The sequence below is a fragment of the Solanum pennellii genome, chromosome 2 (assembly GCF_001406875.1).
Source record: "Solanum pennellii chromosome 2, SPENNV200".
Lineage (NCBI taxonomy): Eukaryota > Viridiplantae > Streptophyta > Magnoliopsida > Solanales > Solanaceae > Solanum > Solanum pennellii.
The window spans coordinates 55660421-55680466 of record NC_028638.1 but is presented as its reverse complement, the minus strand read 5'-3'; the positions used below and the strand labels follow the sequence as shown (position 1 = coordinate 55680466).

The window sequence follows — 20046 nt, the reverse complement described above, 5'->3', positions numbered from 1 at the left end:
TAATAGTGTTATTTATGTTATTATATGTATTACTAGTTTTGTAAAATGACAAGTTAGTACGAAACATCCAATTTGAGTAAATAAGACATGTAAAAAAGAGCAGGAAGGGGGTGGGGGCGCTTAATTTGGTCAAAAATAGTTTCACTTTTACGATGAAATGTGTTCAATTTAGATAAGATTAAGGACTAAAGCCTACTCTAAATAATATTTGAAGGACCACTTTAGAAGTTGGTGATTTTTGTACGTCATAGTGAAGCCGCGGGGTAGAGGGAAAATTGATGAGTTGAATATTTAAGATTGTGCATTTTGGCTGTAATTGGCTGTCATTTATCGTTTGCAAACTGGTTGTGTTTTTTTTTGTTGATGGAATCTGGTGACCCCTCTTTTCACTATTTATAATTGTTGACAAAAAAGATTATTATATAAACATAAAAATTGTCTTCCTTCTCTGTACTCATCACTAATCTCTTTCCCTTTTTGACCCCCCAACTCCTTCACTGCTATTTGCTAATTACTTATTAGCAGACATTAAATTACACCCCGAAGCTTCCATGTGCCACACCAGTCTCCACTGACACCTCTTTTTATTTCTTCTTCTATTTCTCACGAGCATATTTTCTCTTCAAGATCTAAAAACTGTGTTCTCCTCTCTCTGTGTCACTGTGCAAATGACATAGCACACAATTCTGTTTTCCAACGCTCATTAATTATCATTTTGCTCATCTTTCATTTAAGAGATTATTAACAAATGGCACCGAGCTCCGTTGTTGTTACAATGGAGAATACTAAAAACATTTCATTAGTTGAAGTCAATGATTTGGATTCACCAGCTTTTAGGGATAAAAACAAGGCTGCAAATCCCAAGAGATTTACTAAAGTGTTGTTGCTGAAAGCCCAGAGGACACTTGGCTGTATCCCAAAAACATTTGCTTCTGTTAAGAAACGGATTGCTTTATCAGATGAAGAGCCAAAATACAGGGGGAAGTTGTACAGATTTATTAGAGCTTTTCTTGCTATATCAGTGGTGGCTTTGTGTATTGAGGTTTTTGCTTATTTTAATAAGTGGGAATTAAATCTGGTGAATCCTTGGGAGGTGCAAAGTATTTTGCAATGGACTTATATGGCTTGGATTTCATTTAGAGCTGATTATATTGCTCCTTCCCTTTCAAAACTTACTACATTTTGTATTGTGCTTTTCCTTATTCAATCCATAGATCGACTTGTTCTTTGTCTTGGATGTTTCTGGATGAAATTCAGGAAGATTAAGCCAATTATAAATGAAGATGCATCTGATCTTGAGGATGGATCTTATTTCCCTATGGTTCTTGTACAGATTCCCATGTGCAATGAAAAAGAGGTAACACAACTTCGAATATTCCATATCTTAGCTCGCAATAGATTTTGAAAATTTATCTGTTCGGACATGAAATTTGATCTGATTTTCAAGTTCCCAAATACTGGTCCAAACCAATTTTGGGGTTTTTGGAATTTCCACCCCAAAAATTCAAAATTTTCAATTTCAAATTCCAAAAATGGCAAGATTTAAAAAACCCCAATTTTTCAAGTTTTAAACTTCAAAGACTATGATCAAACGGGGGTTAATATTGTGGTCATTCTTGCTGATTGATCAGTTTAAACAGATTTTAATTTGATGGGTTCAATATTTAAGTTCACACAGTTGAATCCATTGCAGTTTGCAATTAGGGGTGGTATTTGTTGAAATCTTTCGTAATTTTGCATCCATTTTAACTACACTGCATCTGTTTAAGCTTGTGTTTGTTTTTCAATTCTCTGATGATAGTGTTTGTGAATTTGTAGATTTAATCTGATTTCATAATTCTCTTGAACTCAATAGGTTTTTGCGCAATCAATTGGTGCTGTTTGTCAGCTGGATTGGCCAAAAGACCGATTCTTGGTACAAGTATTGGATGATTCAGATGATGAGGTCCTGCAGCAAATGATCAAGAATGAATGTTTATCCTGGAAAGAGAAAGGGGTCAACATTATCTACAGACATCGGTTCATCCGAACTGGTTACAAAGCTGGCAATCTTAAATCTGCAATGACTTGTGACTATGTTCAGGACTATGAATTTGTTGCAATTTTTGATGCGGATTTCCAACCAAATCCTGATTTCCTTAAACTGACTGTACCTCATTTTAAGGTAACAAGCTAGTTCAATTGCTCAATCTGAATAGCTAGTTGCTGATCTTTTTTACGAGGCTAAATAGTTCTTTTTGATTTCTGTTATGTAGGGAAAACCGGATGTTGGACTTGTTCAAGCACGCTGGACCTTCGTTAATCAGGATGAGAACTTACTTACTAGGCTTCAGAACATTAACTTGTGCTTCCATTTTGAGGTGGAACAACAAGTGAATGGTCACTATCTCAATTTCTTTGGATTCAATGGAACAGCTGGTGTTTGGAGAATTAAGGCTTTGGAGGAGTCTGGTGGATGGTTGGAACGGACAACTGTTGAGGACATGGATATCGCGGTCAGAGCACACTTGTATGGCTGGAAATTTATCTATGTTAATGATGTAAGGGCACTTTGCGAGTTACCAGAATCATATGAGGCTTACAAGAAACAGCAGCACCGTTGGCATTCTGGTCCTATGCAGCTCTTTAGACTATGTCTTCCTGCAATCCTGACTTCCAAGGTGAGCGTTGCTTACTATTATCTTCGCTCTCTCAATACCTCTTTCCAACCCCCAACATTCAAATTTCATACTAGTAGTAAGTTTAACCGTTTTTTGAATCGTCATTGCAGATCTCTATCTGGAAGAAGGCGAACATGATATTCCTTTTCTTTCTTCTAAGGAAGCTTGTATTACCCTTTTACTCATTCACATTGTTCTGTATCATACTTCCATTAACAATGTTCATACCAGAAGCCCAGTTGCCCGCTTGGGTTATCTGTTATGTCCCTATAGTCATGTCCATTTTGAACATCCTTCCGGCACCAAAGTCTTTCCCTTTCCTAATGCCATACCTCCTATTCGAGAACACAATGTCGGTGACAAAATTCAATGCCATGGTCTCGGGGCTATTTCAGTTGGGAAGTGCCTATGAATGGGTGGTCACCAAGAAAACAGGCAGATCATCTGAATCAGACTTGCTAGCATTTGCTGAGGAGGAAACAAAGAAAATGAACGAAGAGAAAATATCAAGAAGGTTATCTGAATCTGGTCTAGAACTATACGGAAAACTAAAAGAACATGAACAAGAGATTCCGAAGAAAAAGAAGGCAAACAAAATCTACAGGAAGGAATTAGCGCTTGCTTTTCTTTTGCTGACTGCAGCTGCAAGAAGCCTGTTATCTGCACAAGGCATACATTTCTATTACTTGCTGTTTCAAGGCTTAACTTTTCTTATAGTTGGCTTGGATTTAATTGGAGAACAAGTCAGCTAGCTAAAGCAAAGAGTTTTAATATTTTATTTGGAACATCATCATCTGTTTAGAGACCAAAATTTCCAGTTGAGTAGCAATCAAAACTTGGCTGCAAACTGGGACTTTCACCATAAGAATAGTTACAGGTGAATTTTAAACAATAGCATACTCACATTCATTCATATATACTTTTTATTTTATTTCTTTTCATTTGTGAAATTTGTAATTGCCTTTACTATATCAAGCAAAATAATGAATTGGAAATATTGTTTGACTTACTGTGAACTGGGATATGGATTTCTGAGTTTACAAAATGGCCTTTCTTCTTCTTTTTTTTTTGTCGATAGTAAATGTAATATTTATTCATTCGTGTAAACATATCGTTGCATTGATGAAGTTTACTATTTGTCACCTGGTCTTCTTCAGAAGTACAGTTTCTGAATACTATTGTTATCCTTTTGAATGTCACAATCTGTAAAGTAGAAGGAGTTCAAAATTTTAACAACGAACGCCTCCTCTCTCGTCTCTCCTCCTCCCAAGAGATCAAAAAGAGAAGTGACAAATTTAGTCAAACAGTGGAGAAACCTTTGAAGAATTTGAGGGGTCCAATATCTGGGATAATCTTGCAGGTAAGTTAGCCATGATGGGTGCCACAATGTGTGCAAAGAGAAGGATATCTCACCTACTATTTTGTTAGTTTATCCCAGCATACTCATGTTTTCCTTCATGTGATTGTGTGTTTTACAAATAAAGCTTTTAATAATTTTACAGTAATTCATGTTAATTAAGGAAACAATCTGCCTTCTTCTGCCGTCTACCCATGATAATTCTTCAACTTGTGGTTTGTTTTTTGTGTGTGATCATGTGATAGAACCATCTTCTCTGTTTATTTTTTATCCGCAGTATAGTATAGTCAAACCTCACTATAATAATGACGTCATCTTAGACTTTTATAGCGAAATATTGTTATATAATAATACAAAAAGTGGAGTCCGAAGAAAACTAGGCTGTTAAGGGTCTAAATATAGTACTATACATTCTCATGTGCAGAGTGTTATTATACTTTAGAAGTTGATCACATTTTTTTATTTAAAGTTAATAGTTAATGAATACATACCACTAGAGTCATTAGCATTTTGTATTTGAATTCATGATTGATTGATAAGTTGTTCTCATTTGGAAGTTAAAAAAATGTTAGAGAGATTTAGTTATTCATTTTTTTCCCCCTTGAATTCATTCTTTGAAATATCATTGTCTACAATAATAAAGGCCCAATAAATAATTTTTAAAAAAAGTTTGGTACAGCGACGCACAATGTGGCTGGGGCCTGGGCACATGGTGGGTTCACATAGTGACATAAAAGGCCACATGTGGACCTATCGTAAGGCCAAGATATTTAATTTTGTTTGATTTACGAATATGATGCCCCTATCCTTATGTTATGACTTGCTTGGTTGCTAGGGTGCATCAACATGACCCCTTCTACCCCTATTATTGCTCTTTCCTTTAAGATAAATTAACATTTAGAATCATGCGTTCATAATGTTAATTCGAAAAGCTAATTCATCAAGTGATAATTGTCCAAAATCATATAAAGAGTAAAAGAGATACATCCGCCCAACTGATGCAAGACATTTAACACCCCCTCATGTTAGACATTTGAAGTCCAGACAACATAATATAAGTTTGATGAACTCAATTCGTCCAAAAATTAGCTCATCATTTGCCCATGAAAATATAAGAAGATACGGAATAATTACACATCATATATAAGAGTCTTAAAGGTGAAAGCGTGGACGACCTAACACAAGTGTCCAATATTGGATAAACCCAAACAAGTGATGGGTCAGGCTGTGTGATATTCAGTTATTTAGATAAAAAGAGCTCATGATTTTCTCAATGCTTCCATATAAATGTCAGGATTTCTGTGATGGGTGTCACCATCAAGCTTTTGTGTCACTGTGTTTGTGATACTATTTGCCAATTCTATAGGGCAAAATTTACAATGTATTTTAATATTTATTCCAAAACGTGTTTGGGTATTATAATTAGCCATGTCGCTCATGTTTACTAATGCAATGCAATTAGTGAGGAAGTCAAACCTGGACTAACTAAATCTGGGATCTGATGCAATTACATAATTAATGGAGTGTTTAAGAAATCCGCATGAGATCTATGAAAAATAATTAAACTTCTGTGTGCTGCTATTAATTAGAGTGTGATTAAAGGTCTAACAGTCAACTTAATTTGTTTTTTGATGCACGATGTATTAGAAAAATAATTAGGATTCAAATTTGTCAACTTTTGGACAGGTTGATCAAATATTTGGTGCATGGTCACCACATCTTCTAATATAATGGAAGGTACGAGTAAAAGTCAAATCATGATTCTGGTGGAGAGGTAAGTAATGAAGTGATAAATATTTCTTTATCATTAAATTTGAGGTCTCAAGTTCGAATTATGTTTGTTAGGAAGCGTTTTAAGCCAATATAAACTTCTGAAATTGATTAGACTCCGAGGTAGATACCAGACCCAAAAATAATGGAAAGAAACGGGTTAACGTGGGGTGTGTCATGTGTGGACTATGGACCTGCACCCCACACAAAAAAAATCATATTATGCAACATCACAAATCGTATAATTTTGAGTCCAAATTGAAGAGATGTTTTTATAAACAAACAAATTGTTATTCAAGATTGTCTTCACTGCGTAAGCAATCAACAAATATGAACACATTTGCAGTCCTTCATGTGAAAATCCAGAATACCCGGAAAAGATCCTATCCTTGTCTTTCCTAGCTGGTTAGGTATTTTAAAAATAAATTTTCCGTTTTAACATATCAAAGATAAAAATTTTTAATATTAATTACTCTTTTTCGGTCCATTATAAAAATCTAAGATAATATACTTATAAATTAATATATATATTGTGATAAAATTCTCGCACAAAATATTATTTCTTAAGAGATACAAGTATAACAGTGTAATAAGATATTAACACTATTACTAATTAATTAGAGTAAGTATTAAGATATCATTATTTCTTAAGAGACGTGCGTACTAAATTACTTCTAAGTTCTATGTATTAAAACTTTATTCTGATAAAGTTCTCTTACCAATCATCGAATGAATTTGTTAGCGCTTTACATAATCATTAATAAAAATAGAAGTATGGCTAGATAGTGCTAATTATATAGGACCTTCATTGATTTTAGAAGAACTGGCTGAATTGTCCCATTGTTAATTGATATTTGGGCCTTGATATTTTGTACTTGGTCCATCATAAATAATTGGAACATTTTTTTTTGGATAAATGGGCCTCCATCATAAATAGTTAAAACATTTAGTCATATACAAAAGGTTATAATATGATCTCAAGATCGTTTCTCAACTCATTGTATTGATTTCTATCGAAAAAACTGGGGGAAATAATAAAAATCTCATCTTTAAGTTTTTTTTTTATCATTACCCTCTATTAGTTTTACAAATTCCAATAAATTTCTCATTTTCAAGCATCATATCAATGTATCAGCACATCAAATTAATGGATCTAAATTAATGTATATCGCGCATCAGATTTGTGTATCATGTATAAAATGTAATGTATCTTAATTAACGATTAATATATCTCGCGCATCAGATTAATGTTTCAGCTCTTATGTTATTGTATCAGTTTGAGGGATTACTGTAATTATAAACTTATAGGGGACAAATGGTAATTTTCTCTTAAAAGTATGTGATTTCTGTCCTTTGCCAAAATAATTATATAAACGAGCCATAAAATTTAAAATAATTATATGTTCATACTCAATTTAAAGTAATTCAAGAAATACTTATCCTATCAAAAAAAAATTATAGCCCATACCCCACATTCATTAAGACGGATAATTTTTCACTTTAGGAATACTAAATCAGTATCATATATAGTATTATTATCATTAAGGCTGATAATTTCATTTAACTGATACTAAATCAGTCAAATATACTGTATTGACATCATTAAGGTTTCTTGTTCATAAATTATTCATTAGTAAATAACATTGTAAGAGTATATGTGGTATCATTAAGGTTTCTTGTTTGGAAATTACGCATCAGTCAATGATATTATAAAATTATATGAATATTATTGTGGTATCATTAAGGTTTTTTAGTCAATGATACTATAAGAGTATATGATTATTGATTTAACATCAATTAAATATAATTAGTTAAGGATATATAGTGTAATTAAATGTAAAGGGATATATATTCTAATTACTTTGCTTTTATGAGGTATTTGGTTAGTTTCCCCATTTCCATACGGGTTAAAGCCTTCTACGCTACACACTACTTTCTAGAAGGTTATTTCAGCCGGGCTGGGATTAAGCCTAGGGCCCGTTTGGTTCTAATCCAGACAAATTTGAGCCCAGTTTGATTCGATGGGCTTTTCTAGTATAAAGGTCCATCACAAACCATAACCCATTGTGTGATGGGCCAAACTGGGTTTATAGAGTGTTGGCCGTTGGGTTCCTTTAATTTTCTAATTACGATTTATAAAGTTTATATTTTAATACTAAGTGAAGTAACAAGTTTGGATATAAAGTTTACTAATCAATTTGATGAGTGGTTTGGACATCTAATTCATCTTCTATCTTTTTTGTCTTTCTAAATCTTTTTACTTTTCGTAGCTCACTTAAATAATTATTTATTAATTTTTATTATTTTTTTCAGGAAGAATTTACAACATGACAAGCTTAATTTTTAAAAAAAATTTAAAACATTAACTTAGAACTTTATACCGAATAATACCCAATCCACCCTATAACGATCTCACTATCCGACCTAACCTAAATCATCTCTATTTAATTTTTCTCTCTTCCTTTTATATTCCCGTACAAATTCTTATATAATTATATTTTCGCTCATCAAACTTAATCGAACTTAAATATAAAATTCGATCATTAGAAGGATAGATATTAAAGATTTCTCATACAAAAATTTTAAGGAGTGGACTATGATGCCACTTTCTTTATTAGACGTACAGTGAATTGTGTCATGATTAAGATATGTAATTCCACTTGTTGCAAATTAATTATGGCCCATAATCTAATATTTGACGGCTATAAAGACGGTTACGAGATTAAGATATGCATTTACACTTCTTAATAGTTGCTAGTAATTGTTTTTCTGCAAGTTGCTACTAATTAATTATTATGCTCTTTTATATTTAGTCGTAATAAAGCAAATACTCCTATCTGTCTCTGCACGTTTTAAAATACACAATAGTTTTTTAAAAGACTTGTCCTCTGAGGAAAATTAATTATTGTTTAACAGATGGGCTTCATTAATTAATTTGTCTAATCATATGGTTAATGATCTTATTTCCTCTATTTATTTTTACTTGTTATGTTTTGATTCTTAAAAATCTAATAGTACGAATTTTGATTATTTTTATAATGTAAATTTTCATTATATTAATATGAGAACTTAGAATTGGAGCTTATAATATTGTCATATAGCAATTTACTTTCCAAAATATGAATTTAAAATATTAAATTAATAATAATTTAGTTTAACTTTAAAAATTAATTAAATTAATTTTAGTAATGTGTCACTTAAAAGAAATTGGAAGGAATATTAAGTTTAAATATTAAATGTTCTTCATATAGATTTTACTCGTCAAATTTTGATTTGACATATTTAATAAGAAAAGAAGAATTAATATCGTAAATTTACCATATAAACTTTGAACTTGGAACATTGAAATCATTACTTTCACTGATTTTTCAAATAAATTAAAACTGGGGATTAATGTTTCTTTCACTGATTTTTCAAATAAATTAAAACTGGGGATTAATGTTTCTCCATATTTCACATTTAAAACGGCGAATAGAATTTGGATGAGAACAAAATTCACATGAAAAAGTACATACGATACTAGTAGTACTTTTACTTTTTAGAATCAAATCCTTTCAAACTAATATTCATTTAATTAATTTCCTACTCGAAATATTCTTTTTTTTGATAATTATTGACGTTTTCAATATATATTTTATTAAATCTGTTTTGATTAAAAACTATCTCAAAATAAAAAATTTAACCAAGTCAAGTAGACAACTTTAGCTAGGAATCTCGAACGGTATATGCTTCTCCTCAAATGTGGATTTTCTGCCAACAAAATACATCATGTTTTTTATTAAAAAAATAATTATTTAACTAATTACTGACGTGTATCCACCATTTTTTCTCTAAAATGTAAGAATAAGCAAGTTGTTGTTATATTAATTTAATTAAGGATATCTTATCTCTAAATAATTATATTGGATGAAGACAGCTTTGAGAAAGTCGGTGTATTTATTTGCCGACAATAAAATTAATTTAATTATGTCATATGTGTTGTTGTTAACTAGGATTGAAAAAGGTTTTAGCGTGTGAGTTAAGTTGTAACCTAGACGTCAATCACATTAACTATGAATACATAAAAAGATTATCAACAACAATTAACTTTTTAATTACCACTAAGTATTAGTTTTAGTGACAATTATGTTCCTAAAATCTTTAATGATATTATTTTAATAATATTTAACTAATGCTAATAAAATAATATTTAATATAGTTAAAAATTGTTTTGTTGAGTGTATGATTAAGTAAACAGAATTCATTTTGGTTAATAAACTTTTGCTTTATTTGGTTTTAACAAGTCAACGTCTTGGTATTACATATCCGTTAAAGATATGGGAATTTGAAGTTTTGTAATTTATGAATTCCCAAATGCTCATTAAATCACTGCAAACATAAATATGACCTCGGATTAACTAACAAGTTACTTTATTTCTGGTATTTGGTTAGTACGAAGAAAATATTGTTTGAAAGCATTTTTAAAGTAGTTTTCCCTCTGTTTTAAATTTTTTGTCTATATTTTATTTTTTACTAATTTATAGTTACTTGTTTATTTTGGCAATTCAATAAAGTATAAAATATTTTATTTATTTACTTTTAATTAATTATTTTTAAAAAGGTAAATTTTTTTAAAAATCTTAAATTTTTAATTCATTCACTCTATAACTAATATGAGTAAATTAGAAAATTCACTATGTCAACAATTATTTAGATAATAACTATATCAATTGAAAAATGTATAAATAATTAGGGAGAGAGAAAATATTTAATACTCTCTCCATTTCCTTTTTATTCATCCAATGTACAACTTCTCATTTTCCGTATTTACCTTTGTAAATCAAGAGATAACCAATTGTTTTTTAATTTATCATATTATCATTAAATATTTTCAAATTACTAAGAGATTTACTATGTATTTGTCCCTTTTTTTTTATAATTATTCATAATTACTTGTCCATTTTGATAAATAAAGAAATAATATTTTTTTCTATTATATACCCATAATTAAATGACTAATTACTTTTAAAAATATAGAATTTTTCATCCACTTCATAATTAATAGAGGTAAATTGATAAAGTCACTATGTCATTAATTATTTTCTTAATAGATATGTCAATTTAAAAGTTGATAAGTAAAAAGAGCTAGAAGGAGTAATAGTTATCAGGTTATTTTCAAACGTAGTAATCATTGTCGCAGTATTTTAAGAAAGGATCATTTCCTTTGATTAGTGATTGGTTATTGTTATTTTATGCATATAATCAGTGGTTCAAATTTGAATAGTAGTACAATTTAAGGGATTCATATCTCAAGTAGTTGTGGCCAAGATTGGTAAGAAAAAGAGTAAATCTGGAAATGCGTACAAAATAATGTCTTTCCTAATAAGTGTTTTTTCTTTCAAAGAATATGTAAAGCTGTATATACTAATATGCAAAGTTGAACAAACACTATCAACGTCATATTTTGCAATAAGGAAAATTTGATTCCATAAAGCAATAATGCATTTTGAGACGTAAAAGAATTGTTTGTACAAAGAAAGTGTATATTCGATGCAACGTATGCGTCCAGTTAATAATTAATTTAACTCTAAAATTTATTATTAAAAAGCAATAGTATAAAAAACATTAACTTTATTATACGTATAACAAGTTATTCCGAGATAAATATTTTTAACAAATTTTTTTTTATACGTATAACTTGTTATCATGAGATGAATATCATTTACCTAGGCATGAATTTACTTCGACACATCCATCAATAAAGGAAGAACTCAAATTTCACCCAACCCATAGTGTGCCCACGTAAGGAAATAAATAACAAAACATAAATATGGAAGGAAAAAAAATAATCTTTTTCCTAAAAAAAATTAAAAAGATAAAAATTACTATTGTTCCACGTGGAAGTGGGACCAATCCGACACACTGCTGATTCATCAAATTTTATCCTTTTTCTAACAATGACGCTAATGCCACGCTCAACACAATGACGGCTGTATCCAGCTATTTATTTAGCAAACCAATTCCACTTGCATTGATAGCGCGTGCATACAACGTACGGTTTTTCTTATAGTTATTTTCCGCGAGTGTGTTTCCCTACATTCCCTCTTATTGAAATTCAATCGCCGTAGAATCTGAATCACGTGTTTGAAGGGATCATGATAAAAAAAAAAATTTATTCTAGAAAAGGTAAATTCATTAAACATTGGAAATATAAAAGAAAAGAAAAGATGCATTACCATTTTTTTTTTCTATAAAGAAAAGGAAAAGTAAAAATGTATTCACAAACCAAACTTGACTTTGACCAAGTGAATCTCTATAAATATCATGCAACTTTTCAAATGGTACACATATTTTAGAATTTAGACAGAAACAAGAAGAATTCATATTTTGTTAATTTTCATTTCAATTTCATGGCAAACAAAGTCGTATGTCCAAAGGTTTTTCGTGACCTCCGACGATTCGCTCGATGTCTAAACACAGCTCCGACTGTCCCACCTATGAATTTCACCGGCAACTATGGTTCTACGAACGTTACAACACCGACGTTACAACCTACGGACCAAATATTAGTCAATCCTGAGAAAAAAGTAATCAATTTTGATGATGTTAAGGAGTTGTTTACGGGTGTATCCACCTCGAGGTTGATTAGATCATCGTTAACACTTCAAATGGCATCGATCGAGTCTATGGTTGACCTAGGTATTTGGGTAATGAATTCGAAATTCATGCATATGCCGATATTTAAGGAGGTGATACTAGGGTTTGTTAAAAGGACATTTTATGAGCATTTTTGTGCTGGAAAAGACTTAATTGAAGTAGGAAAGACGGTTAGTAAGTTGTCGAGTGTTGATTTAAAAGGCATGCTTGATTATGGCGTGGAACATGCAATGGATAATGAGTCTTGTGATCAAAGTATGAATGTTTTTCTTCAGACAGCCGAATTGGCCAAGTCTCTTCCATCCTCATCTGTAAGATCAAAATCTTATTTTTGTTATTATTTCTAGTTTTAAATTGAACTAATTAATTCTATATATTTGAAAATTCTAAATTTCCAAGTCTATTGGAATAGGCTAGAAAGAAAAACTAAGTCTCCGCTTTCATTGAATGAGTTTTTACAAAAAAAGATAATTCAACAAATTACAATAAATGACAGCTGACGCAACAAAACGTGTCTATTGCGTGGAATTTATATAAAATATGCCTTTTTATTCTCATTTAACTTTTTCCTTAAGTTACGTATATTCTTCTTAGAATAACCTGATTTCTAACACGATTAGATTCTTCTCTATGACTTTTTCAACAAAAGACATGAAGATTTACCCTTCCTACTAAATTAAATGTTTTTGAAAAATAATTGGAAGAAAAAAACTTAATGAATAGATAACAGAGCCAAATCATAAAAATAAAGACTTTTTTGTGTTGCTTGGTAATAATTTTTTTTCATGTCTCCTGTTTTAATATGTCATAAAATTATGTATATTCTTATAATAAATAACTTACCTGATTCCTGGTGTGTAGAATTAATTTTTTAAGTAAGTCAACATTTTCTTTTAATACTAAGTAGTATGTATTGTGATGAAACAGGTCAGTTTTGTGGTAGTAAAAATAACTGCAATTTGTACACCAAAGTTGCTCAAAAGAATGAGTGATTTACTGAGATGGGAACAGAAGGATCCTTCATTCAATCTTCCATGGAAGCAAAAGACGCTTCCACTTTTCGCCGAATCGAGTCCTTTTTATCACACGTTGAAAAGACCGGAACCTCTAACAATTGAAGAAGAGCGTGATCTACAATTAGGTCATGATAGACTTGAGAAAATTTGCAAGAAATGCTTGGAACTTGATGTTGAGTTACTCATTGATGCTGAAGATACAGCTATTCAACCCGCGATTGATTACTTTGCATATTCAGCGGCAATTAAGTATCACAAAGACGATCATCCTTTGTTATTCGGAACAATTCAAGCTTACTTAAAAGACTCAAAAGAACGTATGATAATCGCTAAAAAGGCAGCAGAGAAAATGGGAGTTCCAATGGGGTTTAAGCTTGTAAGAGGTGCTTATATGTCAAGTGAAAATCAATTGGCTTCAAGTTTAGGTTTTCAATCTCCAATTCACGATAGCATTCAACAAACACACAATTGCTACAATTCTTGTGCTGAATTAATGCTTGATGAAATTGCTAATGGTTCAGGAGCTGTTGTTCTTGCTACTCATAATATTGAGTCAGGTAAAATTTCGTGTCACTACACTTTTATTTACTTAATTATATAAGTAGTATTCTCAATATTATATGTTTCGATTTTTTTTTTTATAAATAGGAAAACTTGCTGCATCCAGGGCGATAGATTTAGGGATTAGAAAGGATAGTAAAAAGCTCCAATTTGCTCAGCTATATGGTATGGCAGAAGGGCTTTCATTTGGGCTAAGAAATGCAGGATTTCAAGTGAGTAAATATTTACCATTTGGACCTGTAGAGAAAGTTATGCCTTACCTTATTAGAAGAGCTGAAGAAAATAGAGGTCTTTTGTCTACATCTGCCTTCGATAGACAACTCATGAGGTAATTAAATATCATTAATAATTTCGTTAACAAAAAAAACGGAGAAGTTTATGCTCAAATATTTTTATTAAATTTGTAAATTATTTTCTTGCAGGAAGGAGTTAATCAGAAGATTTGATGTGGCAACTTCATAAATTTTGAGAAATATGGAAGTGTATATTAGATATAGCTGATATTACTACGAATAAATCGAATGTGCTTTCAAGTATTTGTTGAAAGTTTTTAGGTACGAATGCTGAGAGAAGTTAAAGGGACAAGCAATGAAGGTCTAATTAACGTAAAATTGTTTGGAAATAGACTTGTTGCAACAAAAAAAATTCTATTAATGTACTATTAATTTTCTTTTTATCTCTTTCTTGTATTAGTATGGAAGTTTATTCCAACTTTTGTAATTGGTTTTTTTATTAATACAAATTAAAGTTGCCGATAATGATGAAAATTATACCTTTATTTATTGCTCCTTCTGAAAATATGGCAGTTTAAATCAAAGTTACTTAAAATTACGAGGCTTTAACGTTTATGGTGATATATTTAGTTTCAACTATTAACGTAATGAAAGTTTAAATATTTTTTACTATTGCAAAATAACAAAAATATATTCAAGATAATTTTAATTTAAAAATAGAATTTGAACAGAATGATGCATCAAATTTGAGTTTTCTCGAATCAGAAATAGCCTTTAATAGGAGAGTTTCTTTCCCCTTTCGAATTATTTTAACACAAACCAAATTTTATTAGATTTCAATGTGATAATAAAAAATAAAAAAAAAGTTCATTTCTAGTGTCTTTCTTTATGTTCAACATTTCTAGCAACATCTTTCTTGGGGTTTTACAAATCAAAGTTGCCTACCTAAACAATAAAATGTTCAAATCGATCAGTAATTCCACTCACGTGATAGGTTTTATCACTTGCCAAGAATCTTGACCTTAGATTATGACATAAAGATTCCTCAACCAGAGCACGCCTTAAGAGAAAAAGTCATTTACACCGAATCTCATGATTTTAAAGGTGGAGATTCAGATTCCTTTGTACCCCATAATTTTTTTTAATGCATTCCTACTGTACCTCAATTATTGAATAAAAACAATTTAAGTCCTAGAAAACTCTATATTATTTAAAAAATTAAAATAATTATTAAAATTCAGAGAAATAATTTTCAAACAAGTGGGTTTAAGAAATAATTTTGTTATTGGTAGGGTCAAAAAGCCGCAAAGCGAAAGAGCAAGTTGTAGTGTCCAAGAAAGTAGGACAATATTAATTACTTGTAATTTATAGTAGTAACAAATTTGAGGTACAAAAAAGATGGTAAGGAAGACAAGTGTAACAACAAAAAAACAGCTAAGATACAGAAATTTAACCGTGAAATACACATGGTGGTACTGAACATGTACAGTGATGCATCGTCAGTAACAACACAGCATCTACTCAGCATGATTTAATTATTGCGTAATTTGAGTTACCACTTTAACAAAATCAAAACAAACTTCCTCTATAAATACCATACATTTCTCACAAAATTTACATATTCATTTGAGAGAGAATTGAAAAAATTATAAACACACAAAAAAATTTCATCTTCCGCCGCCCACCGTTGCATGGCCAATAAAGTTTTTTGTCCGAAACTCCTTAAGAACCTCGGATTTCATGTCCGCCGTTTAAACTCAGCTCCGTCACCTCTTTCCGCCGTCCCACCGCTAAATTTTACTGGCGATTTTAACGCCGTGGAACCCGCGCAACAAATTAACACAACCCTTCACCACCACCACGACCATCACAACGTTATCAATTTCGATGATGTTAAGGAGCTATTCTACGGCGTTCCCACCACGAAACTGATTCGATCTTCGATGACGTTACAAATGGCTGCTATTGATCCCATGGTTGATTTGGGCATGTGGGTAATGAATTCTAAACTTATGGAAATGCCTATTTTTAGGGAGGTTATGCTTGGGTTTGTTAAAAATACATTTTATGAACATTTTTGCGCCGGCAAAGACTTAACGGAAGTTAGACGGACCATTACTAATCTATCTGATTCTGGGTTAAAAGCCATGCTTGATTATGGGGTGGAACATGCCACCGATAATGAATCTTGTGAACAGAGTACTACGGCGTTTATTCAAACGATTGAATCAACCAAATCACTTCCCGAATCTTCTGTAAGAATTTCAAATAATATTCTATTTCTGAAAATACTTATTGTTTCCAATATTTTTGGATTTATGAATTTCATCTTCTTTTTTTGGGTGAAACAGGCAAGCTTTGTGGTAGCAAAGATAACTGCTATTTGTACCCCAAGGCTTCTCAAAAGAATGAGTGATTTGTTAAGATGGGAACAGAAAGATCCATCATTTAATCTTCCATGGAAGCGAGAGTCGCTTCCACTTTTCGCCGAATCGAGCCCTGTTTATCACACTTGTAGCAAACCAGAGCCTCTAACGGTAGAGGAAGAACGTGATCTTCAATTAGCTCATGAAAGACTTGGAAAAATTTGCGAGAAATGTTTGGAACATGAAGTTCCTTTACTAATTGATGCGGAAGACACAACAATTCAACCTGCAATTGATTACTTTGCGTATTCAGCAGCAATTAAGTATCACAAACATGATCAGCCTTTGATATTCGGAACAATTCAAGCTTACTTGAAGGACGCCATGGAACGAATGGTTATCGCGAAAAAGGCTGCAGAGAAAATGGGAGTTCCCATGGGATTTAAGCTTGTGAGGGGCGCTTATATGTGTAGTGAAAAGGAACTGGCTTCTACATTAGGATTCAAGTCTCCAATTCACGACAGCATTGAGCAAACACACGCTTGCTTCAATTCGTGCGCGGAGTTTATGATTGAAGAGATTGCTAATGGTTCTGGTGCAGTTGTTCTCGCCACTCATAACATTGAGTCAGGTAACAATCAATTATTCTCGAAATATATAGATTTGTTCGCTATTGTCTAACATGTATGTATAATATAAATAGGAAAACTTGCTGCAACCAAAGCTATAGATTTGGGAATAAAAAATGAGAGACAAAATCTCCAATTTGCTCAGCTATATGGTATGGCAGATGGTCTTTCATTTGGGCTGAGAAATGCAGGATTTCAAGTAAGCAAATATTTACCATTTGGTCCTGTAGAGCAGATTATGCATTACCTTATGAGGCGTGCTGAAGAAAACAGAGGCATGCTGTCTACATCGGCATTCGACAGACAACTCATGAGGTAATAATTAAACATAGCGGGAAAAAAGGAAATGAGTAATAAGTTTATAATACTCCAAAGTTATTAATTTGATTATGGCAATGTGTTGTTTGCAGGAAGGAATTGAGCAGGAGATTCGAAGTGGCTACTTCTTAAATTCATATTCAGAATATGAAATCTATATTAGTAAGTAAGAAATAATAAAGGAGGAAACATCACCGACTATTGTAAATAATTCAATGATGTGAGGGCAAAAATTGATGATGATGATCAAAGCAACCTGGATGGGTAAAATGCATGAGGAGGAAGCAATTTATCTTCGTGTGTGTTATGAAAAATAAAAAAATTGTACATATTTATTTTAGGTCCACTACTTGTATCTTTCTCCATGTGCTATTTTATTTTAGGTTCTATTATATTTACTATATAATGTACTAGTTCCTTAAGTTGGTTTTTATTTGATATCGTGTTTTAGAAATAGAAATGGAAGAAGGTATTCCCCAGAGTGGAGCCAAAATGTTTGAAATTACAAAGTGTGTATCAGTTTCTCTCTCCCTATCGAGACATTATGAAATAAATCAGATTTACTGGCCTCGATTAACATGTTAAGCTCCTTTATTAGTGTTATTATACAATTAAAGTTTCAAAAATTAGAGTAATAAGTAGAATGGCAAGGAAATTAAAAGAGCCGCAAAATGAAGAACAAGTTGTTTAAACCTCAACATCAAATTGGGGGTCAATCATTATAAAGCAATTTTATGTTATGAAAAAAAGATTGGAGGACCTACCGGATAAAACAAACACCAATTCGTTTGAATTGATTTATTTTATACGTTTTAATGTCGTTTTGCAAAGACGTATATATAACTTTTTGACTTATAAATTATAAGCCAAAAATCAGTCGGAGCAAACTTCTAATATACTTACTGGTTGGTTCGAAACATCAATTCTGAAATGGACATGCTGATATAAATTTTGAGATTCATACTACAAGATTTTAACAAAAATAATATAAACAGTCTATGATAAAGTATATATTTTTCAATTTGATGCTTTTACCGGTTATTACTAAAAATATCATAAGCGTCTAAAAACAACCATAAACAAATCAACAGATATTATGCGGTCGATCATAAATTAGTTGTTACTATATGTGAATCCCAATAACCATGCGGTATTACTCCGTTTTAACGTTTATCAATCTAATTCTTTTTATAATCCAAATACCATATAGTCCAAACCCCAGCACTCAAATAGACTTGAGAAGAAGTTAAATTAATTGGACCCATTAATTTTACTCCCTTCCTCTGTTTGAAATTTTTGGTCATGTTGCGCTTATCGAAAGTCAATTTGACTAATTTATAAGGTAAATCAGATCACATTAATTTGATATTTTAAACAAAAAATTAGATATTCTAAAACTATATGAAAAGTACTATAAATTACATTATTTTTTATATTAATAAGATGAAAAATTTTATCTTAAGATATTAGTCAAAATTTTTATAATTTAACTCTAAAAATAGAAATTATGACAAATCATACCGAACGGAGGAGTAATTTTTTAGTGCTAAAAGGAGACAACTTGCACTGACCGTAGTCGATAAGTAAGTATTAATGATTGAGCAAGATCTTTACGTACCACGTTGTATACTTTATTATCCCTACCTAATTATTAGTCAAATTGTCAGATGCAATTGATTAAACAAAGCTATCTCAGCTGCATATAAAATTCACACCTACCCTACTTACTTTCAAGTATTTTTTTTAGGCTTAATAAAATGATTATATTAAATAACTTTTTTAGTACACTAATATTCCACGCCGTAAACATTATACTGAGGCGCTACATTCCCTGTGGTTACCTCCCGAACTTTCGTGGAAGGCGCGAAGCCATGAATAACCAAATTTTATTTTATTTTTACAAATCAATTGTGGATTTGTAACCAAAGCTTTAAGTGGACCTAGTCATTCTAACATTTTGTGCAAGTTGTCAGTAATTACATCACTGCCAACTTGAGTAGAGTTTAAAGGGTATAAAATATTAATAAAAATTTAAAAATGGTATATAAAATTTTATTTTAATCAAAATGGTAAAATCGCTGGAACAATAGCGATTTACTCTACCGGAAAAAACAAAATTGCTGCTACTGCAGCGATTTTGCAAAATATGATTTTTTTTTAAAAAAAATAAATCTTTACCTTGACAGCGATTTTCAATTTTTTTTAAAAATTTCTTTTAACAAAATTGAAAATCACTGCCTAATTAGCGATTTAAATTTTTTTTAACAAAAAATCACATTTTGCAAAATCGCTGCAGTAGCAGCAATTTTACTTTTTCCGGTGGAGTAAATCGCTGTTGTTCCAGCGATTTTGCAGTTTTAGTTAATATAAAATTTTATATATCATTTTGAAATTTTTGTTAATATTTTATACCCTGTAGGCTCCGGACTCATGTTAAGATCATGTATTTTATATTTTGTTAAATTAGTACAATTAGGACTTGAGTTTTATTCTTTAGTTA

At 31.2% G+C, this 20046-nt stretch overlaps 3 protein-coding genes across 3 annotated transcripts; all 3 read left to right on the top strand.

Moving 5' to 3' along the window:
- The first annotated feature begins 350 nt into the window (after nucleotides 1-350).
- Nucleotides 351-3676, top strand: LOC107011434 (xyloglucan glycosyltransferase 4). Its single transcript, XM_015210942.2, has 4 exons — nucleotides 351-1357; nucleotides 1856-2164; nucleotides 2256-2660; nucleotides 2771-3676. The coding sequence occupies exons 1-4, from the start codon at nucleotides 749-751 to the stop codon at nucleotides 3410-3412; spliced, it is 1965 nt and encodes a 654-aa protein (XP_015066428.1). The 5' UTR covers nucleotides 351-748; the 3' UTR covers nucleotides 3413-3676.
- An 8377-nt stretch (nucleotides 3677-12053) lies between these two features.
- LOC107009281 (proline dehydrogenase 2, mitochondrial-like) lies at nucleotides 12054-14758 on the top strand. Its single transcript, XM_015208591.2, has 4 exons — nucleotides 12054-12734; nucleotides 13351-13996; nucleotides 14088-14328; nucleotides 14423-14758. The coding sequence occupies exons 1-4, from the start codon at nucleotides 12177-12179 to the stop codon at nucleotides 14460-14462; spliced, it is 1485 nt and encodes a 494-aa protein (XP_015064077.1). The 5' UTR covers nucleotides 12054-12176; the 3' UTR covers nucleotides 14463-14758.
- A 1097-nt stretch (nucleotides 14759-15855) lies between these two features.
- On the top strand, nucleotides 15856-18125 carry LOC107011340 (proline dehydrogenase 2, mitochondrial-like). The gene is made up of 4 exons (XM_015210800.2): nucleotides 15856-16488; nucleotides 16585-17230; nucleotides 17303-17543; nucleotides 17639-18125. Exons 1-4 carry the CDS (start codon nucleotides 15925-15927, stop codon nucleotides 17676-17678), a joined length of 1491 nt encoding a protein of 496 aa, XP_015066286.1. The 5' UTR covers nucleotides 15856-15924; the 3' UTR covers nucleotides 17679-18125.
- Nucleotides 18126-20046: the final 1921 nt, after the last annotated feature.